Raw genomic sequence first — 20,158 nt, 5'->3', positions numbered from 1 at the left:
TGCAGTCAACAAATTATATTTACACATACATAACCCAATATTAACGTAAATATTAGCCATAGCTACATTGAATTACGTATAAAGATATTATAAAAGGTAAATTTACTTTATATGAGACTATAATTTTCATTGATTTTAAAGGCGTAGTTGTAATCTTATCGGAGGCAGCTATTTATACATTGGACCAATTAGAACAGCCGTAAGAAGTCCCCGCAACTTTCTGTGATGTGGGCTGTGATTGGCTGATGGTTGGACGAAAACATGGCGCTGAGGTTCATCAGAATCGTGTGTTTTTCCACAAGTTCGCTGCTCAAAACAGGTAAATTTAGCAAAATAACAAAATTTTAACGAATATAGAATGTTTAAGGATCGCTGTAGCACGTGCAGCTATTACAGAAACGTGTAGTTGTCTTGGTTTTCTTTGGTTTTCGATCGTCCTTCTCCCCTTGACCTATAAACATAATTTTCGGCATGTGTGTTTTGTTGACATCGTCAAATTTATCAGGGACTTTCAATAATTTCCAGACGTTGCTCTTGAAGGTTTGAATTACTTGTGGAGTTTTTGAAGACGTTTAAACTATTATTCAGTGCATAACTGAAGAACAAATCTATATAGGCCAAGCCTGACCTTTCTTTCATAACCTATATTACACAACGTGAATTATGTAACATTATAATAATATGAGGGTCTGCATGCTCTTTTCCTAAAGGCGTAGACAGCCTAATTTTATTTTCCGTAACTCGTAGGGAAAACCATCTTATCTCATAATTCGTAGTGAGGAGAAAAAATTTAGCGTAATTGCCTTCCTTGATTTAGCTTAATACATAGGGGGTTCAGCTTCTTCTGAATTCAGTGTAAATCGTTGTCGGGACCCCCCATGCAGACCCTCTAATATGAATGTATATATGTAAGGCCATGTTGATTTGAATACTTGTATATGAATGACATCTGCACGCATCAATTTTCGTCCTTTTCCCAAAAACCATATTGTATATCGTACTAGTAAAGCATAGATATGTCGTGAATTGAGAAAAAATATCGGAAACCGATACTTTAATATGTCGTAGAATGGCAAGGTCAATTCCAAAGTCCAAAAAAGAAGATAAAAGAATCTATATCATAGTTCAGTATGCCATATTCTGTAATATTTAGTCATATGTTTAACCTTCCTCACTTAGATTTCCTGAGTTGTGAAGGTAGTTTTTTTTTATTCGCATACTACCAGTTTTGGGATTCCCAGAGGATTAGCCTGGTATCCAGCTGTAATATAGCTTCGGAGTCTCTTCTCTCCTCTTTGCAATTGCCAGAGAGGAGAGAAGAGACTCGGGAGCTATATTACAGCTGGATACCAGGCTACCAGAGGATGTCATTCATATACTGTAAATGCATTTAAGTTCGCGGGGATTTAATTTCGCAGTAGCGGGAAAAAGGACTTTTTGCTGTGGTTTTAAGTTCGCGGTAACACCATAGACTGCAGCCTAAAACTATAAATAGAAAAGTGTTCGCAGTGGTTTTAAGTTCGCGGTGAAGTGGTCACCACCTCAAACATTAATCCACTGCGAACATTTCTGCTTTTACAGTAATTGAATCAATATGACCTACGAGTACTTGTAACATAACATTTATGTGGCCTGTAGTACAGTATTTCATCTCACTAACTTTCTGTCCCCTTTGTGATTTTTGTACAGCAGGAAGAAGTCGACCCCTTTCTACATCCTCAGCACTTAGATGTACAAAGACAGACCAGGAAGACTCAGGCTCACAGAATGAACAGCACACTTCTGAGGAAAGGTACACATACAGTTATAACTATGGCATTGTATAGCTATGAGGCTGCCCTAGAGGACTCAACTCAAGATGGATATTAAAATGACAGGACTTACTTTCCCCACCCAAGTTTGAAATGGTTAGTACCCAAATTGCCAAAATGGTTACTTGACTGGTTTAGGAGGTAAAAGACTGATTGACCAGTGATAGCCAGTTAGTCATTGGTGGACACAGTCTTCTACTGTGACCTCTTTGATGGTAATTTTGCCCCTCAGGATACCTTAGAATGCACCATTTTAACTAAGAATTCTCAAAAACTCTGCACCATGAGGTGGATGCCCCCAGACACCCCTGTAATAGTGGTGCCTATATCACTTGCCATGACTCAACAAGAAATTTGGAGCCCCTATAATTAAATCATAGCTAAAAGCCAGCGTATGAGTAGATTTAAGTAAGAAAAACACATTGTAGAACATGGTCATTTTTAGATTCTATCAAAAGATACAAACATTCATTTCTATGCCTTCTATTTTTTGCAGCTCAGAAGATCCCCACATGCATGAGGAGATACCAGAGTCAGAGGTGAGACAGAGACTGCTGGACGCTGCGCTGGAGTTCGTCCCCACCCACGGGTGGAGCGTGGAGGCGCTGGCGGAGGCAGCTCAGACCGAGGGCCTCCCCGCCGTGTCCCACGGGATGTTCCCCAGGGGTGGGGGAGACCTGGCCCTGCACTTTGTGGGTGTCTGTAACGCACAGCTGGCTGAACAGATGGCACAGGAGACACAGCAGGTGGAGGAGGGGCATGTGGAGTGAGTAGCTCACTATGTAGGGGTACAGTAGGGGTAGTTCAAAACCGTTTTTCTTGTTGGACCGTTCCAGAAAAAACAGACCTGACAAAAAATCAGGAGACCAGACCTGACAAAAAATCAGGAGACCAGACTGATCAGAAAATAAACAGATTATACCGTCAAATGTTCACGTGTTCCAGAGCTAATACGTCCTAAGAAAATAACGTGCCAAGTAGTAAAAAGCAGACTCATTTTTATCAAGTTTCTACTGTCAAACTTGGTCAAGTTAACAGACTGAGGCAGTTAGTGTTGTTTACAAAGAAAGACTCCTTTGTAGAGAAATGAACCATTTGAGTATCGCCCATTCACAAGCTTTCAAATTCATAGTTCTGACTTGAACCTGGACCTGACCCTCTAGACCTGGACCGTACCTAGACCTGGACCGTACCTAGACCTGAATTGTCTGTACCGGTACCCACCCCTACATTACGGTACATGTAAATCAACCACTAGCTGAATGCCGGCCCCACTGCGCTACAAGCCCAAATGGACCATTGTTTTCAGTATCGGCCACTCTCAAGTTATCACTGATAAGTTATCTCAGGTCTGGACCTGTACCTGAACCAGGCTTTTAGCTAGGATTTTGTAATAGGGAGTCCAAACTTATTGGTGAGTTGTGGTAAGTGACTATTGTAGGGGGGTCTGGGGGCATGGTGCAGAGTTTTTGATGATTTTAAGTTAAAACAGTGCATTCTAAGGTATCCAAAGAGGCAAAAATACTGTTACAGATATCACAGTAGAAGACTGTGACCACAGATGACCTGGTAGCATCCCTGGTCAATCAGAATTTCATGCTTGTCAGAGGATTTTCTCCCCAGTATAGGGCGTCCAGGGGCATCAAATTTCTTGTTATTCTAAGAAAAGTGCGTCCAGATGACGCGTTGACGCATGCCTGGCTAAAAGCCTGACCTGAACCATGTAGCAAGGTGGGTCTGGGATTGTCAATGATAAGTTGATTGGCTAGGTCATTGGGATACTGCATAGTTACATTTCTATCTCTTCTAAAACCACTAGATTTAGTTGAGATTGAATCATAACATATTTGATCACATTTAGAATTACCCCTTTACCCTACAGACGCAGACACACTCGAGAGTTCCTGAGAGATGCTATGGAAACCCGTCTCAGGATGATCGTGCCATATGTGGACAACTGGCCACAGGTAGACACTTAACTTCTTAAGGTGTTATCTCACTGTACCGCTGCGGCTCTGCGGGGTTCAAAAGATTACTCAACAAACTTAAGAGATAAAGAACAAATTTTCTTACACTTTGTGTATTTCGTTGTCTTCCAAGTTATACTTTTACGTATTACGCAATATCTAAATTCTAAAAAAATCAGTGAACATAACACAGTAGTGCTACATTGTATGAACCCTGCAGAGCTGCACCCAAGTGAGATCAAACTTTTACTGAGCTTGTCCCACAAATGTTTGATCTTTATAAATAGCAAATCCTTTTAAAGGAAAATGAAATGTTAGTGCCTTTGGTTTTGGCCTTGGTGCTGATGCATGTGTAATGAGTGTTTAAAAACCACACGACGAATCCATTCCCAACGTTAAGAGTAAGACTTAAAAACTCTTTGTCTCATCTTTAACAGAAGCACGGGCAACTTTAACTTTAATGTTGATGTATTGAAATGTATTGGAAAGTTTATGACTGTTTCTGTTGTTGTTGTGTTCCTGCTAGGCTATGTCCCTACTGTTTCTGTTGTTGTTGTGTTCCTGCTAGGCTATGTCCCTACTGTTTCTGTTGTTGTTGTGTTCCTGCTAGGCTATGTCACTACTGTTTCTGTTGTTGTTGTGTTCCTGCTAGGCTATGTCACTACTGTTTCTGTTGTTGTTGTTGTTCCTGCTAGGCTATGTCCCTACTGTTTCTGTTGTTGTTGTGTTCCTGCTAGGTTATGTCACTACTGTTTCTGTTGTTGTTGTGTTCCTGCTAGGCAATGTCACTACTGTTTCTGTTGTTGTTGTGTTCCTGCTAGGCTATGTCCCTACTGTTTCTGTTGTTGTTGTGTTCCTGCTAGGCTATGTCACTACTGTTTCTGATGTTGTTGTGTTCCTGCTAGGCTATGTCACTACTGTGCCTGATGTTGTTGTGTTCCTGCTAGGCTATATCACTACTGTTTCTGTTGTTGTTGTGTTCCTGCTAGGCTATGTCCCTACTGTTTCTGATGTTGTTGTGTTCCTGCTAGGCTATGTCACTACTGTGCCTGATGTTGTTGTGTTCCTGCTAGGCTATATCACTACTGTTTCTGTTGTTGTTGTGTTCCTGCTAGGCTATGTCCCTACTGTTTCTGTTGTTGTTGTGTTCCTGCTAGGCTATGTCCCTACTGTTTCTGTTGTTGTTGTTGTTCCTGCTAGGCTATATCACTACTGTTTCTGTTGTTGTTGTGTTCCTGCTAGGCTATGTCACTACTGTTTCAGAGTCTGTTGTTGTTGTGTTCCTGCTAGGCTATATGTCACTACTGTTTCTGTTGTTGTTGTGTTCCTGCTAGGCTATGTCCCTACTGTTCTGTTGTGTGGTGTTCCTGTAGCTATGTCACTACTGTTTCTGTTGTTGTTGTGTTCCTGCTAGGCTATGTCACTACTGTTTCTGTTGTTGTTGTGTTCCTGCTAGGCTATGTCCCTACTGTTTCTGATGTTGTTGTGTTCCTGCTAGGCTATGTCCCTACTGTTTCTGTTGTTGTTGTGTTCCTGCTAGGCTATGTCACTACTGTTTCTGTTGTTGTGTTCCTGCTAGGCTATGTCACTACTGTTTCTACTTGTTGTTGTGTTCCTGCTAGGCCATGTCACTACTGTTTCTGTTGTTGTTATGTTCCTGCTAGGCTATGTCACTACTGTTTCTGTTGTTGTTGTGTTCCTGCTAGGCTATGTCCCTACTGTTTCTGTTGTTGTTGTGTTCCTGCTAGGCTATGTCACTACTGTTTCTGTTGTTGTTGTGTTCCTGCTAGGCCATGTCACTACTGTGTCTGTTGTTGTTGTGTTCCTGCTAGGCTATGTCACTACTGTTTCTGTTGTTGTTGTGTTCCTGCTAGGCTATGTCCCTACTGTTTCTGTTGTTGTTGTGTTCCTGCTAGGCTATGTCCCTACTGTTTCTGTTGTTGTTGTGTTCCTGCTAGACTATGTCCCTACTGTTTCTGTTGTTGTTGTGTTCCTGCTAGACTATGTCCCTACTGTTTCTGTTGTTGTGTTCCTGCTAGGCTATGTCCCTACTGTTTCTGTTGTTGTTGTGTTCCTGCTAGGCTATGTCCCTACTGTTTCTGTTGTTGTTGTGTTCCTGCTAGGCTATGTCACTACTGTGTCTGTTGTTGTTGTGTTCCTGCTAGGCTATGTCACTACTGTTTCTGTTGTTGTTGTGTTCCTGCTAGGCTATGTCCCTACTGTTTCTGTTGTTGTTGTGTTCCTGCTAGGCTATGTCCCTACTGTTTCTGTTGTTGTTGTGTTCCTGCTAGGCTATGTCCCTACTGTTTCTGTTGTTGTTGTGTTCCTGCTAGGCTATGTCCCTACTGGCCCAGCCCAACTGTGCCCCGGACTCCCTGAAGCTGCTATCTGGTCTGGTGGACGACATGTGGTACCATGCAGGGGACAGGTCTGCTGATGTAAGGAACACTTTCTCCTGCTATATATGGACACTAAACATGTGGGTTGAAGTCAGGAGAAGACATTTGTATACATGATATCAGGGTTGTAGCCAGGCTTTTAGCTAGCAATGCGTACGGGCGTACAATGTACGCCCTTTAATAAAAATATCACAAAATGTACGCCCTGTTTTTTGGATGTACGGCTTCTGTACGCCCTAATTTCCCCTCGGAAACTTAGCTCAAATGTTCAAAATTTGCCGATCCGGTCTCCGAGCAGCGCTCCCGGCCGCCATTTTGAAAACCCTTATCTTATCAATGGTTTATTCAAACATACATATACATACATACATGGACATACTAAAACAACGTTGCAGCCTTTCATACAGTGCTGTAAAACTGGCTGAATTAAGTTAGTTTTAGTCTTAAAAGCATCTTAATATATACAATATAACATATTTAACAATAATTGCTGCACACAAAGGCTTACATGAGGAGTAATCAAGATTCCATGTAGTAGTCATGTGACTATAAACAGGCTATAAATCAGTATTTAATAGTGCGGACAAGTATGGAATAGCACTGTTTCTGTACCTATCATGTCTGGCAAAAGGTATGCTAAGCTCGAGCCCTCGTTTTAAGTCTCTGTTGTGAACTTCATTACGGGTAGCTGGCAACCAGCTTCGAAAAATGGGTGAATTAAACATGGATTTCGCGAACTTAAGACATAGAAATTCTCTTCTTGCTTTTAAAGTGTTCATATTTAGCCTACATAGAGCTTCGGTATAACAAGTATATTCGCTGCCCAGAATGATTCTTAGCGCACGCTTTTGTATGCGTTCTAATGCATCCGATTGTTGACATGTTAAACCTGGATGCCATACTGGGGCCGCATATTCCATGATAGGTCGGACATATAGTAGGTAAATCTCACAGAGATCTTCAGTGCAGACACCAAAGCGTTTTAGTTTTAGTCCTTGTAGTCTCGCGTAATCTCGCGAGAGTCGCACCCTACTCCTATTGGCCATATTTCGGCGTGACGCAGCGCGGATGGGCACTACTATTGGTGGAATATCTAATGTCCCTACGGACAACTTCATTCGCGGGAAGAAGCACGCTACGCTGTATGCAAGCCAGGTAAGCTTGAAACTTTGAAAAGTTTACGAAAACTCATTGAATGCCTGATAACTTTAGGATTATTTTGGAGTTTTTTTGGGTTGTTCTTTGGTACAATACCGTCCGTGGAAAGGGGAAAAACAACATTTAACGTAAATGACAACTGGGAGGGGGGCGCGATCGGTACAAAATCCGTAGCAAATGTCAAACAGATGCCGCATTTTTTCAGGTTCCTTCGAGATAATTGGACTCTTTATTTCCAAAAGATCGATAAATGGATGTTGTTTATGGATAACAGTGCCCTTTGGACATGTACAATTATTTTTTCTTGAACTGAATAGAACTGTTTTGGGGGATTTTTTTTTTACTTTTTATATGTTGTTATATCTGTACATTTTTTTTTTCAAGATAACTGAGTGATAAGGAGTTTTTGAACTTGGGGAAAATGAAGAGAGGAAAAAAAGGGAGAACCACAGAGAGATCAATCTCCAGCTTCTTCAAGATCAATCAGGTAAGAAATGTGACTTGCATAAAATTTTGTGTTAAAGATTAACAATATTGAATTAGTAATCAATGGTTTTAGCCTGGAATTACTGGGAATTTCCTGCAATATTAATTGAAGGTATCATTTAGAACTCTTGTTTTCTTACTTTCTTATCGTTCTTTCAATATGTACTAGATACTATTTTTGTGTGTGTTTGAAATAATTTAATTCTAACTCTGACAGCTCCAAGACCAGCAGGGATTATTACCCAAATTAGCCACCCTTGCCTATTGTTCCCTACCAGGAAGGTCAATTGTCATTTAAATTTTCAAGGATGTGTTAACAAGATAAGCAAACACCAAGCCACATTTTCAGTGAGGAGGGTACAATTCACACCTCTTTATTGACTGTGACAACAGATATAATTTTTTTTTTAGTTTTTTATTTTATTTTATATTTATTTATTTACTTTTATGTCTAAATTTCATTCTTGACCCAAAATTTATGTTGTTAAGCCAATCTTATGTTCAAAATGCATCAAATGTACATATTGATAGAGCCTAGTAACATGGGCTGTAAAGTTCTGTTTGGTGACAAACAAGGCTCAAATGACTTGACTTATAGGATGTTAAACGACTAGTGTTTCTCTTTCTTTTGGTTAGGGTCAGTCAACATATGCCGATGCGACATGTACCCCAGTGGATCCGGGCACGACTGCCGATGAGCCTCCAACACCCATGAATTCAGGCGCAGCCCCTTCCCTTGCAGCAGACATGCCTGTTTACGAGGCTCCTGCCCCGGAACCTACCGGGAGTGAGAGTGAAGATGCTCCCCCACCTAGGAAGAAAAAGAAAGGGGGGAAGAAGCAGCCAAGGGTGACTGAGAGTGAGAGTGAAGAAGATACGCCGGCACCTAAGAAGAAGAAAGGGGGGAAGAAGCAGCCACAGGTGACTGAGGGTGAGAGTGAAGAAGATACGCCGGCACCTAAGAAGAAGAAGAAAGGGGGGAAGAAGCAGCCAAGGGTGACTGAGAGTGAGAGTGAAGAAGATACGCCGGCAGCTAAGAAGAAGAAGAAAGGGGGGAAGAAGCAGCCAAGGGTGACTGAGAGTGAGAGTGAAGAAGATACGCCGGCACCTAAGAAGAAGAAGAAAGGGGGGAAGAAGCAGCCAAGGGTGACTGAGAGTGAGAGTGAAGAAGATACGCCGGCTCCTAATAACAAGAAGAAAGGGGGGAAGAAGCAGCCAAGGGTGACTGAGAGTGAGAGTGAAGAAGATACGCCGGCACCTAAGAAGAAGAAGAAAGGGGGGAAGAAGCAGCCAAGGGGTGACTGAGAGTGAGAGTGAAGAAGATACGCCGGCACCTAAGAACAAGAAGAAAGGGGGGAAGAAGCAGCCACAGGTGACTGAGAGTGAGAGTGAAGAAGATACGCCGGCACCTAAGAAGAAGAAGAAAGGGGGGAAGAAGCAGCCAAGGGTGACTGAGAGTGAGAGTGAAGAAGATACGCCGGCACCTAAGAAGAAGAAGAAAGGGGGGAAGAAGCAGCCAAGGGTGACTGAGAGTGAGAGTGAAGAAGATACGCCGGCACCTAAGAACAAGAAGAAAGGGGGGAAGAAGCAGCCAAGGGTGACTGAGAGTGAGAGTGAAGAAGATACGCCGGCACCTAAGAAGAAGAAAGGGGGGAAGAAGCAGCCACAGGTGACTGAGAGTGAGAGTGAAGAAGATACGCCGGCACCTAAGAAGAAGAACAAGAAGAAAGGGGGGAACAAGCAGCCACAGGAGAGTGAGAGTGAAAAGGGTGTGTCGGCACCTAAGAAGAAGACGAAGGGGGGGAAGAGGCAGCAACGGGAGACCGGGTGCGAGGAAGATGCGCCAGCACCTAAGAAGCAAAGGATTAAGAGGTTCCAGCAGAAATGGATGCTCTCCAGGCCATGGCTGGCTTTCAACGGCACAGTGATGTGGTGCAAGTGGTGCCGGGAGCAACGCAGAGATTCTATATGGTCAACTGGGACGAAGAATTTCAGGTACAATAACACTAGATGCATTGTAACATGTAATTGAACTTGAGCATATGTAACGTTATTACTTTTTTCTTTACTTACTTTCAGTTGTATACATTGGGTTATTTTATTTTCAAATGTTTTGTGCAGGCCGAAGACTCTAAAAAAGCACACCAAAGGAAACCACCATAAAGCCACTGTTGCTGCAAGGGATGCCAACCAGCCTTTGCTGGTCAGGGGTCTGGACAAGGCAAAGGCGAAGAAGGAAAAGGCGACAGAGGCAGCACTGCGCACAGTGTACTGGATTGCAACAGAAGAGGTGGCAAACAGAAAATACAAGTAGGTATCTTTTTAAGAGCAAGGAATTATCTCTTAAGAACTAGGGAATAAGTACTAATCTTAAGACCAAATGATAGATTCATGTCTTCATGTCATATAAATGATAATACAACACCTACTGATTCTTAAACTGAGATCTGATCTGTGACTGACTTATTGATTTTCAGAAGCCTTCTGGAACTGCAGAGAGAGCAGGGACTACAGGTGGTTAAAGACCTGAACACTGGCAGAAATGCCACGCACGACAGCCCAACCACCTTTAACAACCTGCTCAAATGCCTGAATGACGTGATCGAGGAGCAGACTGCCAGAGAGGCCAGGGCAAGCCCGTGGGTAGCGTTGGGGGTCGACGAGTCCACGGACAGAAGCTCAGAAAAACATGTCGTCCTCGTAATTCGCTATGTGCGGGTTCACACCGCAGAATTAGTGACAACTTTTCTGCGGTGTGAAAAAGTGGCAGATGGGAAGGCCGACACCCTCTACAGGACAATGCTGGCCATCCTGGGTGGATATGACATTCCAGTGAGGAAGGTGAGTTTATGCTAGCCTCCATGGCAGACCCCTGCAAAATTGGTTGACATGTTTTTGATTTGCTACTTTTTATAGACCCTTTGCCAAAATGAAGTAAGAATAGTAACAGCACATAATTGAAAAACACAATCTTCTGCCGGTATTCTTCTATGGAAGTTAGTTCATTCAAGTATACATCTTATGCACCACCACAGCTTTAATAACCATTGGCTTCAGTGAAAGACTGTGCACTGATCACTGTTTGAAAATGTTTGTGCTGAATAGGTACTAGGACTTGGGATTGATGGGGCTGCCGTGATGGCCAGTGACATCAATGGTGTGACTGGCCTGCTTCATCGGGACAATCCATACACAGTGGCTATCCACTGTGTATGCCACAGACTGAACCTGGCTGTCTCCCAAGCAGCCAAAAACATCCAGCCAGTCCAGAACACCAGCCTTCTGATTGCGAATGTTTACAACTACATCATGCAGTCCCCCAACAGGCTGGCCGAGTTCAAGACTCTGGTAAGATATGAAACAAAGTAAAAAAGAAAGATATTTTACAAAATTCAATATGCAGAGACAAAGTAGGTTGACCAACACATAACAGTAGAGTTACACTGTCTTCTATGTTATGATTACAGGTGGATGTCCTTGGGGAGGACCACATCAAGCTCAAGAATGTGTTTGACATCAGATGGCTGAGTATGGGGGAAGCTGTCCACAGTGTACTGCGGAACTTCAAGGCACTGGCAATGTACACTGGGGGACGGGCGGCAGATGGGGATCCAGGTGCCATCGGCATCCACCAGCAGCTCAGCAGTTTTCTGCCTGTGGCCCTCCTCTGCTTGCTGGCGGATGTCCTGGATGCGACAAACCACCTGTCCAGGCTGTTCCAGTATCGGGACATCTCGTTTTCGTCGCTCGGAGAACAGGTACATCATTATGATCAAGTACATATAGAACAGATAAGTATGGTAAGGCAAACTGTATTCTAACACTAGTAACAGTTGAACAGTATCAAATCTAAAATCTGTGCAAATTCTCATTCCAGTTCACAGTGTGCATGAACCTCTTGGACGGCATGAGGAATGCAGACGGGCCCAGGCTACAGGCATTCCGAGACAGTGTGGCAGCCGATGGGGAGTTTGAAGAGATTGCCATCAGCATGGAAGTGCGTCGTGGGGGTCGTGACCCTGTGGAGGCTTTGGCCACCATCAAGGAGGACTTCCTGGTTAGGCTTGTGGAAAACCTGCAAGCCAGGTTCCCCCGTACTGACCTCCTGGATGCCATGAAGGTTAGTATACAGCTGAAAAAAACTGAAAAATATGTTAGTACATGTATTCTCTGAATTTTCAGTTAAGACAATATTACTGTACATATGTACATAGTGCATTGTATTTGGTTCTAGGTCTTTGAACCAGCATCCTACCCAGCGGACAACCAGGCCTTGGCGTACTGGGGGAGGGCAGAGCTGGAAACCCTTCTGGATCACTACGCTGACCAGAAGCGGAGGGACGGCAACGTGTTTGAGGGCTACGTGGACAGGCACGTCTGTGTGGGGCAGTTTGGCGCCTTCAAACTACAAGTAGGAGTGCGGTTCAGAGGTGAACACCGAGTCGATGACGCCGGTGTGAGGTACTTCCACAAGTACCGGCCCACAGAGCTGTTGGAGAAGATGTTTGGTGGGGACAATGTGGAAAACCAGGAGATCTATGGTGGTAAGTCAATTTCCTCATTACGTTTTGCATGCTGAGAAATTTTGTATCACATACATGGTTTGTATTCAACTTTACCCGATATCTATCTTTGCAGAGGTATATCAACTGAAGTGCAGCTGATTGTGATAATCAGCATTCAGCAACCAAGTGCTTGTTTTCCTGTCAGAACCATATCAACACAAAGAGTTACACCTGTCTTATTTCAAATTTTTCCCTCCATGTCTTTCTGTAGAGGTGTACAAGCTGATGACAGCCTGCCTGATTGTTCTCATCAGCAATGCTGAGGCTGAGAGGGTCTTCTCGTGCCAGAATAGAATCAAGACCAAGTCCCGCACACTGCTCTCCATCGATCAGCTCGACCGATTGATCAGGATAAGTTATGCCAAAGTGCCTATGGCTGACTTTGACTTTGCAGCTGCCAGGGAGCTGTACCTCCAGGCACCCAGGCGCCTGTAGTTGGTGATGTACTACGACTTTACATCCCAGTCCCCTTACACAGTTGTAGTTTTTTTTTGTTTTTTGTTAACTTTTCCGTGTCCGCCACTGTGCGCCACAGTATTTATTCGATGTCAGCTGTGTACAGGGAGCATAGGGACATAAAAGCATTGTGTACATCGTTAAGTAGTAATTGTCTCAGGTTATCTTTCCATCCATTGTAGCCAAGAAACATAAATGCAAAGTAATGCTACATTTGTTACATCTTAGTCTAGTACATTCTAAAAACATGTGTTCATAGTTTTCCAGCTTATTGCAAATAGCACAAAAAGGACAGTATAGATTTCCAGACAAATCTCTTATTTTCCACTTGTTTAGGAGGTACCTGCAAGGAAGTATTTTATGGAGCAATTTGAACGTGACTTTGCGGAGCTTGTTGTATCTGATAAAGCATATCTGAGACTCCCAGATAGCTTTCCAATTAAGATTAGGGGTTACAGAATCCCAATATGCTTGGGCAATAGGTTTTACAACATTTTTCATGAGACTTACAGAATACAAACATCTACTGTTAAGTTTATCAAGTTAGATAATACAGGAATTAAACCATACACAAGTGTCACTGTGTCTGTGTCATATAATGTTTTGCTATTAGTAAAATCATTTTCCTCACTCCAGCTATAGCCTATAGCTCTTTTGACCTGGATGAATACCTGGCAGTCCTGGCTACACTTTCTCCTCTGTTGGTTTGCAGATTGTGTTATAGCATTTGTAGACTGTTTTTCAGTTTTTCATTGTTCAACTTGTTGCATATGTAACAATCAAGTTTCACCTTTAGCATTAACTTACTGCTAAAGGTGATACTTAATTGTTACATATGCAACAAGTTGAGCCAGTAAGTTTAAGGCACACTTTCTGATTGTTTGAATTAACCTATGAAACATAATAGAATCTATTGTACCTAAAAATGATCTCATGTCTTTGTGAAATTCCCCACTCTTGTCAAGCACAGTCCCATAATCAGGACAAAAGTAGTGTCATAACCAAGACAAAAAGTTAGCTGCATTTCCACCTCAAAATGCAGGAAATAGCATTTCAGAGAATCTGTATTTCAAAATTTTCCGGGGGAGGGCCCCGGACCGCCCTATAATGCTCGCGCCTGCGGCGCGAGCCGCGCGGCTACGCCGCGCTTGAAAATGCTCAAACATAAAAAATGTACACCCTATAAAAAATTTCTAGCTAAAAGCCTGGTTGTAGCCAGCCTGAAATCATTTTCCGTCCCCTTGATTTTGAATCCTATAGGCGCAACGTTCCTAGGGGGATGCGGGGGCATACTCCCGGATAATTTTGAAATCTAGCCCCTCTAAAACACTATTTCTTGCATTTTGAGGTGTAAATTTGCTGGTAGACTAAGGTGTTCAACAGCATCTGTTTTGGTGAAAAATGACACAAGTTAGACAGTTCTATTAGATCCTTACATATCGATTTTTGTTCGTCACAGTAGACGGAATGGGCAAAATGTTTTTCTGTCCCCAGCCACAAAATTCCGTCAAAAGATGGAAGGACGGGTGCTGGCTACAACACTGCATGATATACATGTAGGACTGAAATTGTTGCTTCAGACCCTTGTAGTGCCAAGTGCAGGGTTCTAGCCAGCATCCGTCCTCTGTCCTTTGCCGGAATTTTGCTGCTGGGGACGGACAAAGATTTTGCCCATTCCATCCTCATGTGACAGGCAAAAATTGGCATGTAAAGATACTTATTGAACCAAGCTGAGTCAACATGGCGAGAACTGTCTGAACTGTCTGTAGCCGCCAGGCATCAACAAATGATGCTTTTGAACGATTGATTGATTGAGTCTACCAGCAAAATTTGCCCCTCAAAATAAAGGAAATAGCATTTCAGTGGGTCTAGATTTGAAAACTTTCCTCCTAGGATTGTCACGCCTTGGACAGAATTTCAGATCAACATCCAGGGGAAGGGGAAAAATCAGGCTGGCTAGAACACTGACCTAGTGGTACATAGGTCAGCAATCGCAACTTTCTTTGCTGTGTCAGTTTATACATTTGTAGCAGAGTATATTTTTACAGGGAGAGTTTGCTAGCCGTTCGCCTTTAACATGCTGAAGGCACCTCCACGAACACAGGACCCCCATTTTACATTCTAACCAAAGGCTTTAAAGTTTAAGTACAGTCAAACCTGTATTAGGGGCCACCTCTACAGAGGGGCCACCTGTCCATAGTGGCCACTTTTTGTCTGTCCCTTGGGTATTTTATCTACAAGTTGCCACCTCTATACAGAGGCCACCTGTCTATAGTGGCCAAATTTGTCCAGTCCCTTGAGTGGCCGCTATAGACAGGTTTGACTGTATACAATTTCACCTGAGTAGAGTGCTGAGATACATAGATGCAAAACACCTAAGGGATTCAAACCCAGAACCTTTGGAGTCTAAGTCAACAACCCATCCTCCTATGCCGAGACATCCAAGGGCAAAACCACCTGTCTGGATGTACCCTGCTTTCTCAACCGTCACTCTTAGTTCCTGTGGGCGTTGCCACAAACCAGCTGTGAGCCAATCAGAGAATAGGCCTTTCAGTTTTCAAAAGGGATTTCACGTATATAAGGATAAGCTCATTTATTTGATATTTATAAGCAGGTCGGTCAGGAACTAAGGGTGACGGTTGAGAAAGCAGGGTACATCCAGAAAGGCGATTTCGCCGTTGGATGTCCCTGTGTAGGAGGAATGTCAACAACCTTACCATCCTGTTTTCTAGTTTAACTGGTACACCAAGCGGGTAACCCTGGCCGGTGTGTACACCTCAGCACAGCTGGTTCTGGTGAGGGACCAGTCACCTGACTACCAGGAGACCTGGGAGTTCATCGACAGCAGACTGGACAACCTGGAGCAGCTTGGCAAGGCTGTACGAGGGGTAAGTTGCTGTCGCTGTTAACAAAAAAATAAGAAGATGAAATTCCTTGTGGCACATGGGCCAGAAAGTTCCTTGCTGGTTCAGTAGCAGGGAATATTTTCACAGGGAGGGGTTGGTGGCCCTTCCCCTTTAACGTGCTCAAATACGGTACCCAGGCTTTAAACCCTTCCTAAAATTGGGTTCAGCCCCTAACCAACCCCGGGACTTTAACCAGGGCCTCCCATTTGCCAACTACAACTGAAACCAGACTCCAGGAAGAATAGCGGTACCACTTTGGTGGTATCGCTAATGGAGATCCTAATAAAACAAACAAACAAACAAACAAACCAGGAGCCCAACTGTGAGACTGCTACCAGTTGAGTTACATTGGACAGGTGCCTCTACCTGTACCTGAACAATTTCACGCTGTGATAACAACATGAATAATCAGTCAGTAAAATGTTTATTTAGACTCGGAAACCTAAATATAGCTATGTAAATCTTATTTTCTTTTCAACGTTGTTTAGAACAGTTGTATGAATGATTGGTACAGGTCTATGTTTTGAGCCAACGCACTACACATTGATTCTCTGTTCAGTGACACCATTGTTATATATTACAGACTGAGTTCATTTTCTAATTCAGGGCTTGAAATTAAATGCTTTCTTCTGCATACCTGCACTGGTGCAGGTATTGTACAACCATGCATTATTGTATAACCATGCATTGTTATTTTGTCTTCAATACTTTATCAATGCAGCCAATAACAATCCATACACACCTACATCATAGGACATATATGTACAAAACCCAGTACATGGCCCAGTGCAGGTTAGGTGCAGGTAAACTCGAAAAATACCTGCACAGCTCCAATTTTACCTGCACTAGCCTGCAGGTGGTATTTCAAGCCCTGTAATTGGTACAAAAAGACAGTCCACTGATTTTTTTTCTGGCACATCAAGCAAGAAATACCAGTTTTGTATGAATACATGGGCTCTGGTAGCTGTTTTCTTGCATAACAGTTCCTTGTTCATTTACAGGTGGCACCAACAGTAGAGAGTTTAGCGCAAGGGCTATCCGGAGCCTATCTAACTGTAAGTATGATATAATAGTCATTTTTGTACCTCACTGCAATTTATTTCAAAACTCTACTCTGTCTTTTGTTTTACTTTTTCATACTGTTCGTGGTAAATTGTTCTCCTAGTTTGCTTGTTATGTGAAGAGATTTTCCTGTGCCAGCGTTGATTGCAATTATGGTACCTATTGAAGAAGTCTTAGGTGTCATCCTAACTCATCCCTTGTCTTTTTCACCTGCAGATTAGGAACATAACTGGCTTCAACGTGAGGGACCGATGAAACTCCTGAAGAGAACATGACTTTAAGAAATGACAAGAAATTATAGAAGAAACAGAATAAGATCGTGTTGGCATGTACATGTACGTGGTATAAAACAAGATAGGACATTCGAGTTTTATAGAATTTTCTTGCACCGTAGGACAAGTATAAATGGAAAGTTATCTAGCCTGAACCAACTTCTCACAGACCCAAAATTACATGTACATTTTTCTATGCAGGGACTGCAAGCTTTACGGGCATCTGACGTTAGCCTCTGTAATAGAGATTGTCAGTTGCGCAAACCATTGGGAATAGGGGCTGGCATACTCAGTTAATCTCCAAGCAGATCTTACAATGGCATAAGATAGTACCAAACTGGCCAAGGAGTGTAGTCAGCCAAGAGGTGTACATTTGCCATGTAGATGCCCCCAGTCGGCTAGAACAAAGGCCATTAACATCCAATTGTTTTCCAATCAAACTGTGCTTGCAGTGTAGGTGCTAATTGCCCTCCTTCCTGTTTGGTGCTAACTTCCAACTGGGACATGTGTTAGTCACTGACTTTGTCCCAGTGCAAGTCGCTTGTAAAGTAATTAACACATGGCTACAGGGAGGGGCAGCAACACCATTGTTGAATAGAAATGCTCCTCCCTGTTTCAGTGGAGGCATATCCCCAGTAGCCAAACACACTCCTAGGCTGGCTTCACTCCTCTGCACACTTTTGATACTATCTTATGCTACTGTAGGATCTGCTTGGAGATTAGTACTCAATCTGATACAAAATGTTTTTTTCTTGTTGGACTGGTCCAGATAAACCGGACCTGAAAAAATCCCGTTTGCCTGCTCATCTGTCCAAAAATGGACAGGAGAATCTGAGGCGAGAAGGCACCAATATCTACCCATGGAAAAAACTAATCTATAGTTGCTGCTGCCGCCCTAGGGGAGGGGGTCATTAACCCCAGCCAGCGAGAGATTGTGTGAACACAGGCTAGGAAGGACATGTGCTCGCCTTGTCCCAGTTTCACTTGTCCCAGACTATTGGGCCAATCATGGACTTGTCCGACCTTGCAAAAGAGTAACAAGCAGGATGCATGTAATGGGTTCGAAATTTGTTCTCTGGGAATAGATGCACTAGTACTGGTGCACCTAATAATCAAAAAATTTAGATGCAGAGAAAACATCTTCAGTACTAGACAACATTATATAAAGTAGAATGTCAGCAGAATAAGTCTTTGAGAGAAGAAAGTCCGCTCTTGTGCAGAGTTGCTGTCAAAATTTGTAAGTTGGTGTGAGGCACTTAATATCAGTATGCACACCTTTCAACTTTTTAAAAATTGCAAAAAAAAAACGAATATTAAATGATTTCAAGCATACGACAAAGGTGTCTTTTTTTTGGTCTAGTGTGCAGTAATAAGTTATACATGTAACTATATAATTGTACATCTTGGACTGGGACATATTTCTTAAACCTCAACATGGAAATGGGCGTGTGATATACATGACAATTATGAGACCCAAAATAGCACCGAAATGTAATTCTAGGTTGGTGTTAGTTTAATACCCTATCAGTGTATGTTGCATGATGACATTGATATTAATGAGTGTATTTTTACCTGCAACTATACATTGCATCCGCAAGACATAATGAAAAATAACTCAGTATGAATATTTCTATATAATTACGGTGGTACTGTAAATGCAGTTATGTTCACAATGGTTTTATATTTGCAGCTCACCGCTTCATCACAAACTCAAAACCACTGCTAGAATTTCTGTTTTGTCTTCTCCCTCTTTAAGCGCTTGATACACGTATTATACATTGTTCAGTATCATAATGTGTTGGAGGTGTCTGTTACAGTAAAGATGACAAAGCACAACTTGAATACAGACCCGATATCCAACACATAATTGTCAAGAAGTGCTTCTGCAAACTCAGAACTACCACAGAAATTAATCAAAGTACAGTACTGATACAGCGCATTTAAGTTCACAGGTCTTTCATTTTGTAGTAGGGAGAAAATGGAGTGGTTACAGTGGTTTTGAGTTTGTGGGCAGGCCGGCAAAAAATAGAACAAGCTTTTTCCTGATGGTTTTCTTGGTGTGAAGAGGTCTCAGTGACAACCGCAAACACTGAAAATTTTACAATTATTTTGCAGTAGTCTATAATGAAAAAGAACCTCTGGAACTGTCGTATTAGCTTCTGCCCTCTATTCATGAGTTCTTAAAAACTGTGAAGGTTTTCGCATTATTTCAACCTAAATGTGAGACCACTGATCTACATTGTACATGTTTATTTGGGACAAATGTGTATCTTGTTGCCTTGGCCCTTTTTTCTCTTTAGAGCATTGATTATCACAATTTCGAACTGTATTGAAGCCTGCTGTTGCTGTACCAGTGTGCGGTCTGCCTAAACACCACAAACGACCCAGAAACACCACAAACGACCTCAAACGACTCTAATATACAGTGTATATGGGTCAAAGACCTTGTGTGGCACTCTGGAGACATTGTTTATACATTTATGAATTTTAAAAACGCAGCAAGTCCTACGTATTCACCAGTTATCTCAAGTTAGTCCGCTGGTTTCAAGATCGAAGCAATTCTTGGCCGCCATGTTGGATCGCCTGTGCTAGGGGTCTGCATGGGGAAGTTCTCGATACCTTCCTCGGTTCCAGAGATGACAGGGCGATAGAACTATAATTATAGAAGCTGTTAGTTCTTAGATTATAGCATACCGCAATTCTTATAAAACTTGTATGCATGTACTAAGTGTTTTTCAGCCTCAAATGAAAGCAAGCACGATCCAACATGGTGGCCAAGAATTGCTTTAAATCTTGAAACCGGACTTAAAGGTGAATACGTAGGACTTGCTGCGTTTTTTAAATTCATAAATGTATAAACAATGTCTCAAGAGCACCACACAAGGTCTTTGACCCATATACACTGCATATTAGAGTCGTTTGTGGTGTTTCTTGGTCGTTTGTGGTGTTTCTGGGTCGTTTGTGGTGTTTAGGCAGACCCACCAGTGTGCAATAATGTTACAGTAACTGTAACAATAAATGGCATGTTTTAAATGACACAGAAGGAAATTATTCACTGCAATTACAAGACTAAGTA

The 20,158-nt window shown here is 42.5% G+C and overlaps 2 protein-coding genes across 2 annotated transcripts; both read left to right on the top strand.

Moving 5' to 3' along the window:
* The first annotated feature begins 174 nt into the window (after positions 1–174).
* LOC118417827 (ubiquinone biosynthesis protein COQ9, mitochondrial-like) lies at positions 175–18,414 on the top strand. Its single transcript, XM_035823574.1, has 8 exons — positions 175–319; positions 1,690–1,792; positions 2,308–2,577; positions 3,694–3,778; positions 6,112–6,216; positions 15,575–15,730; positions 16,750–16,803; positions 17,027–18,414. Exons 1-8 carry the CDS (start codon positions 262–264, stop codon positions 17,063–17,065), a joined length of 870 nt encoding a protein of 289 aa, XP_035679467.1. The 5' UTR covers positions 175–261; the 3' UTR covers positions 17,066–18,414.
* On the top strand, positions 11,640–13,459 carry LOC118417829. Its single transcript, XM_035823576.1, has 3 exons — positions 11,640–11,941; positions 12,056–12,365; positions 12,598–13,459. The coding sequence occupies exons 1-3, from the start codon at positions 11,711–11,713 to the stop codon at positions 12,819–12,821; spliced, it is 765 nt and encodes a 254-aa protein (XP_035679469.1). The 5' UTR covers positions 11,640–11,710; the 3' UTR covers positions 12,822–13,459.
* Positions 18,415–20,158: the final 1,744 nt, after the last annotated feature.

Source organism: Branchiostoma floridae, chromosome 6 (genome assembly GCF_000003815.2).
Source record: "Branchiostoma floridae strain S238N-H82 chromosome 6, Bfl_VNyyK, whole genome shotgun sequence".
NCBI lineage: Eukaryota > Metazoa > Chordata > Leptocardii > Amphioxiformes > Branchiostomatidae > Branchiostoma > Branchiostoma floridae.
The sequence above is the reverse complement of the archived record's forward strand: the minus strand, read 5'-3'. Positions and strand labels throughout refer to the sequence as shown.

Coding starts and splice junctions, on each gene's coding strand:
- LOC118417827 (XM_035823574.1), top strand. CDS start 262: ATGGCGCTGAGGTTCATCAGAATCGTGTGTTTTTCCACAAGTTCGCTG. Junction 1,793..2,307: donor CAGCACACTTCTGAGGAAAG/GTACACATACAG, acceptor TATTTTTTGCAG/CTCAGAAGATCCCCACATGC. Junction 3,779..6,111: donor ATGTGGACAACTGGCCACAG/GTAGACACTTAA, acceptor TGTTCCTGCTAG/GCTATGTCCCTACTGGCCCA.
- LOC118417829 (XM_035823576.1), top strand. CDS start 11,711: ATGAACCTCTTGGACGGCATGAGGAATGCAGACGGGCCCAGGCTACAG. Junction 11,942..12,055: donor ACCTCCTGGATGCCATGAAG/GTTAGTATACAG, acceptor ATTTGGTTCTAG/GTCTTTGAACCAGCATCCTA. Junction 12,366..12,597: donor AAACCAGGAGATCTATGGTG/GTAAGTCAATTT, acceptor GTCTTTCTGTAG/AGGTGTACAAGCTGATGACA.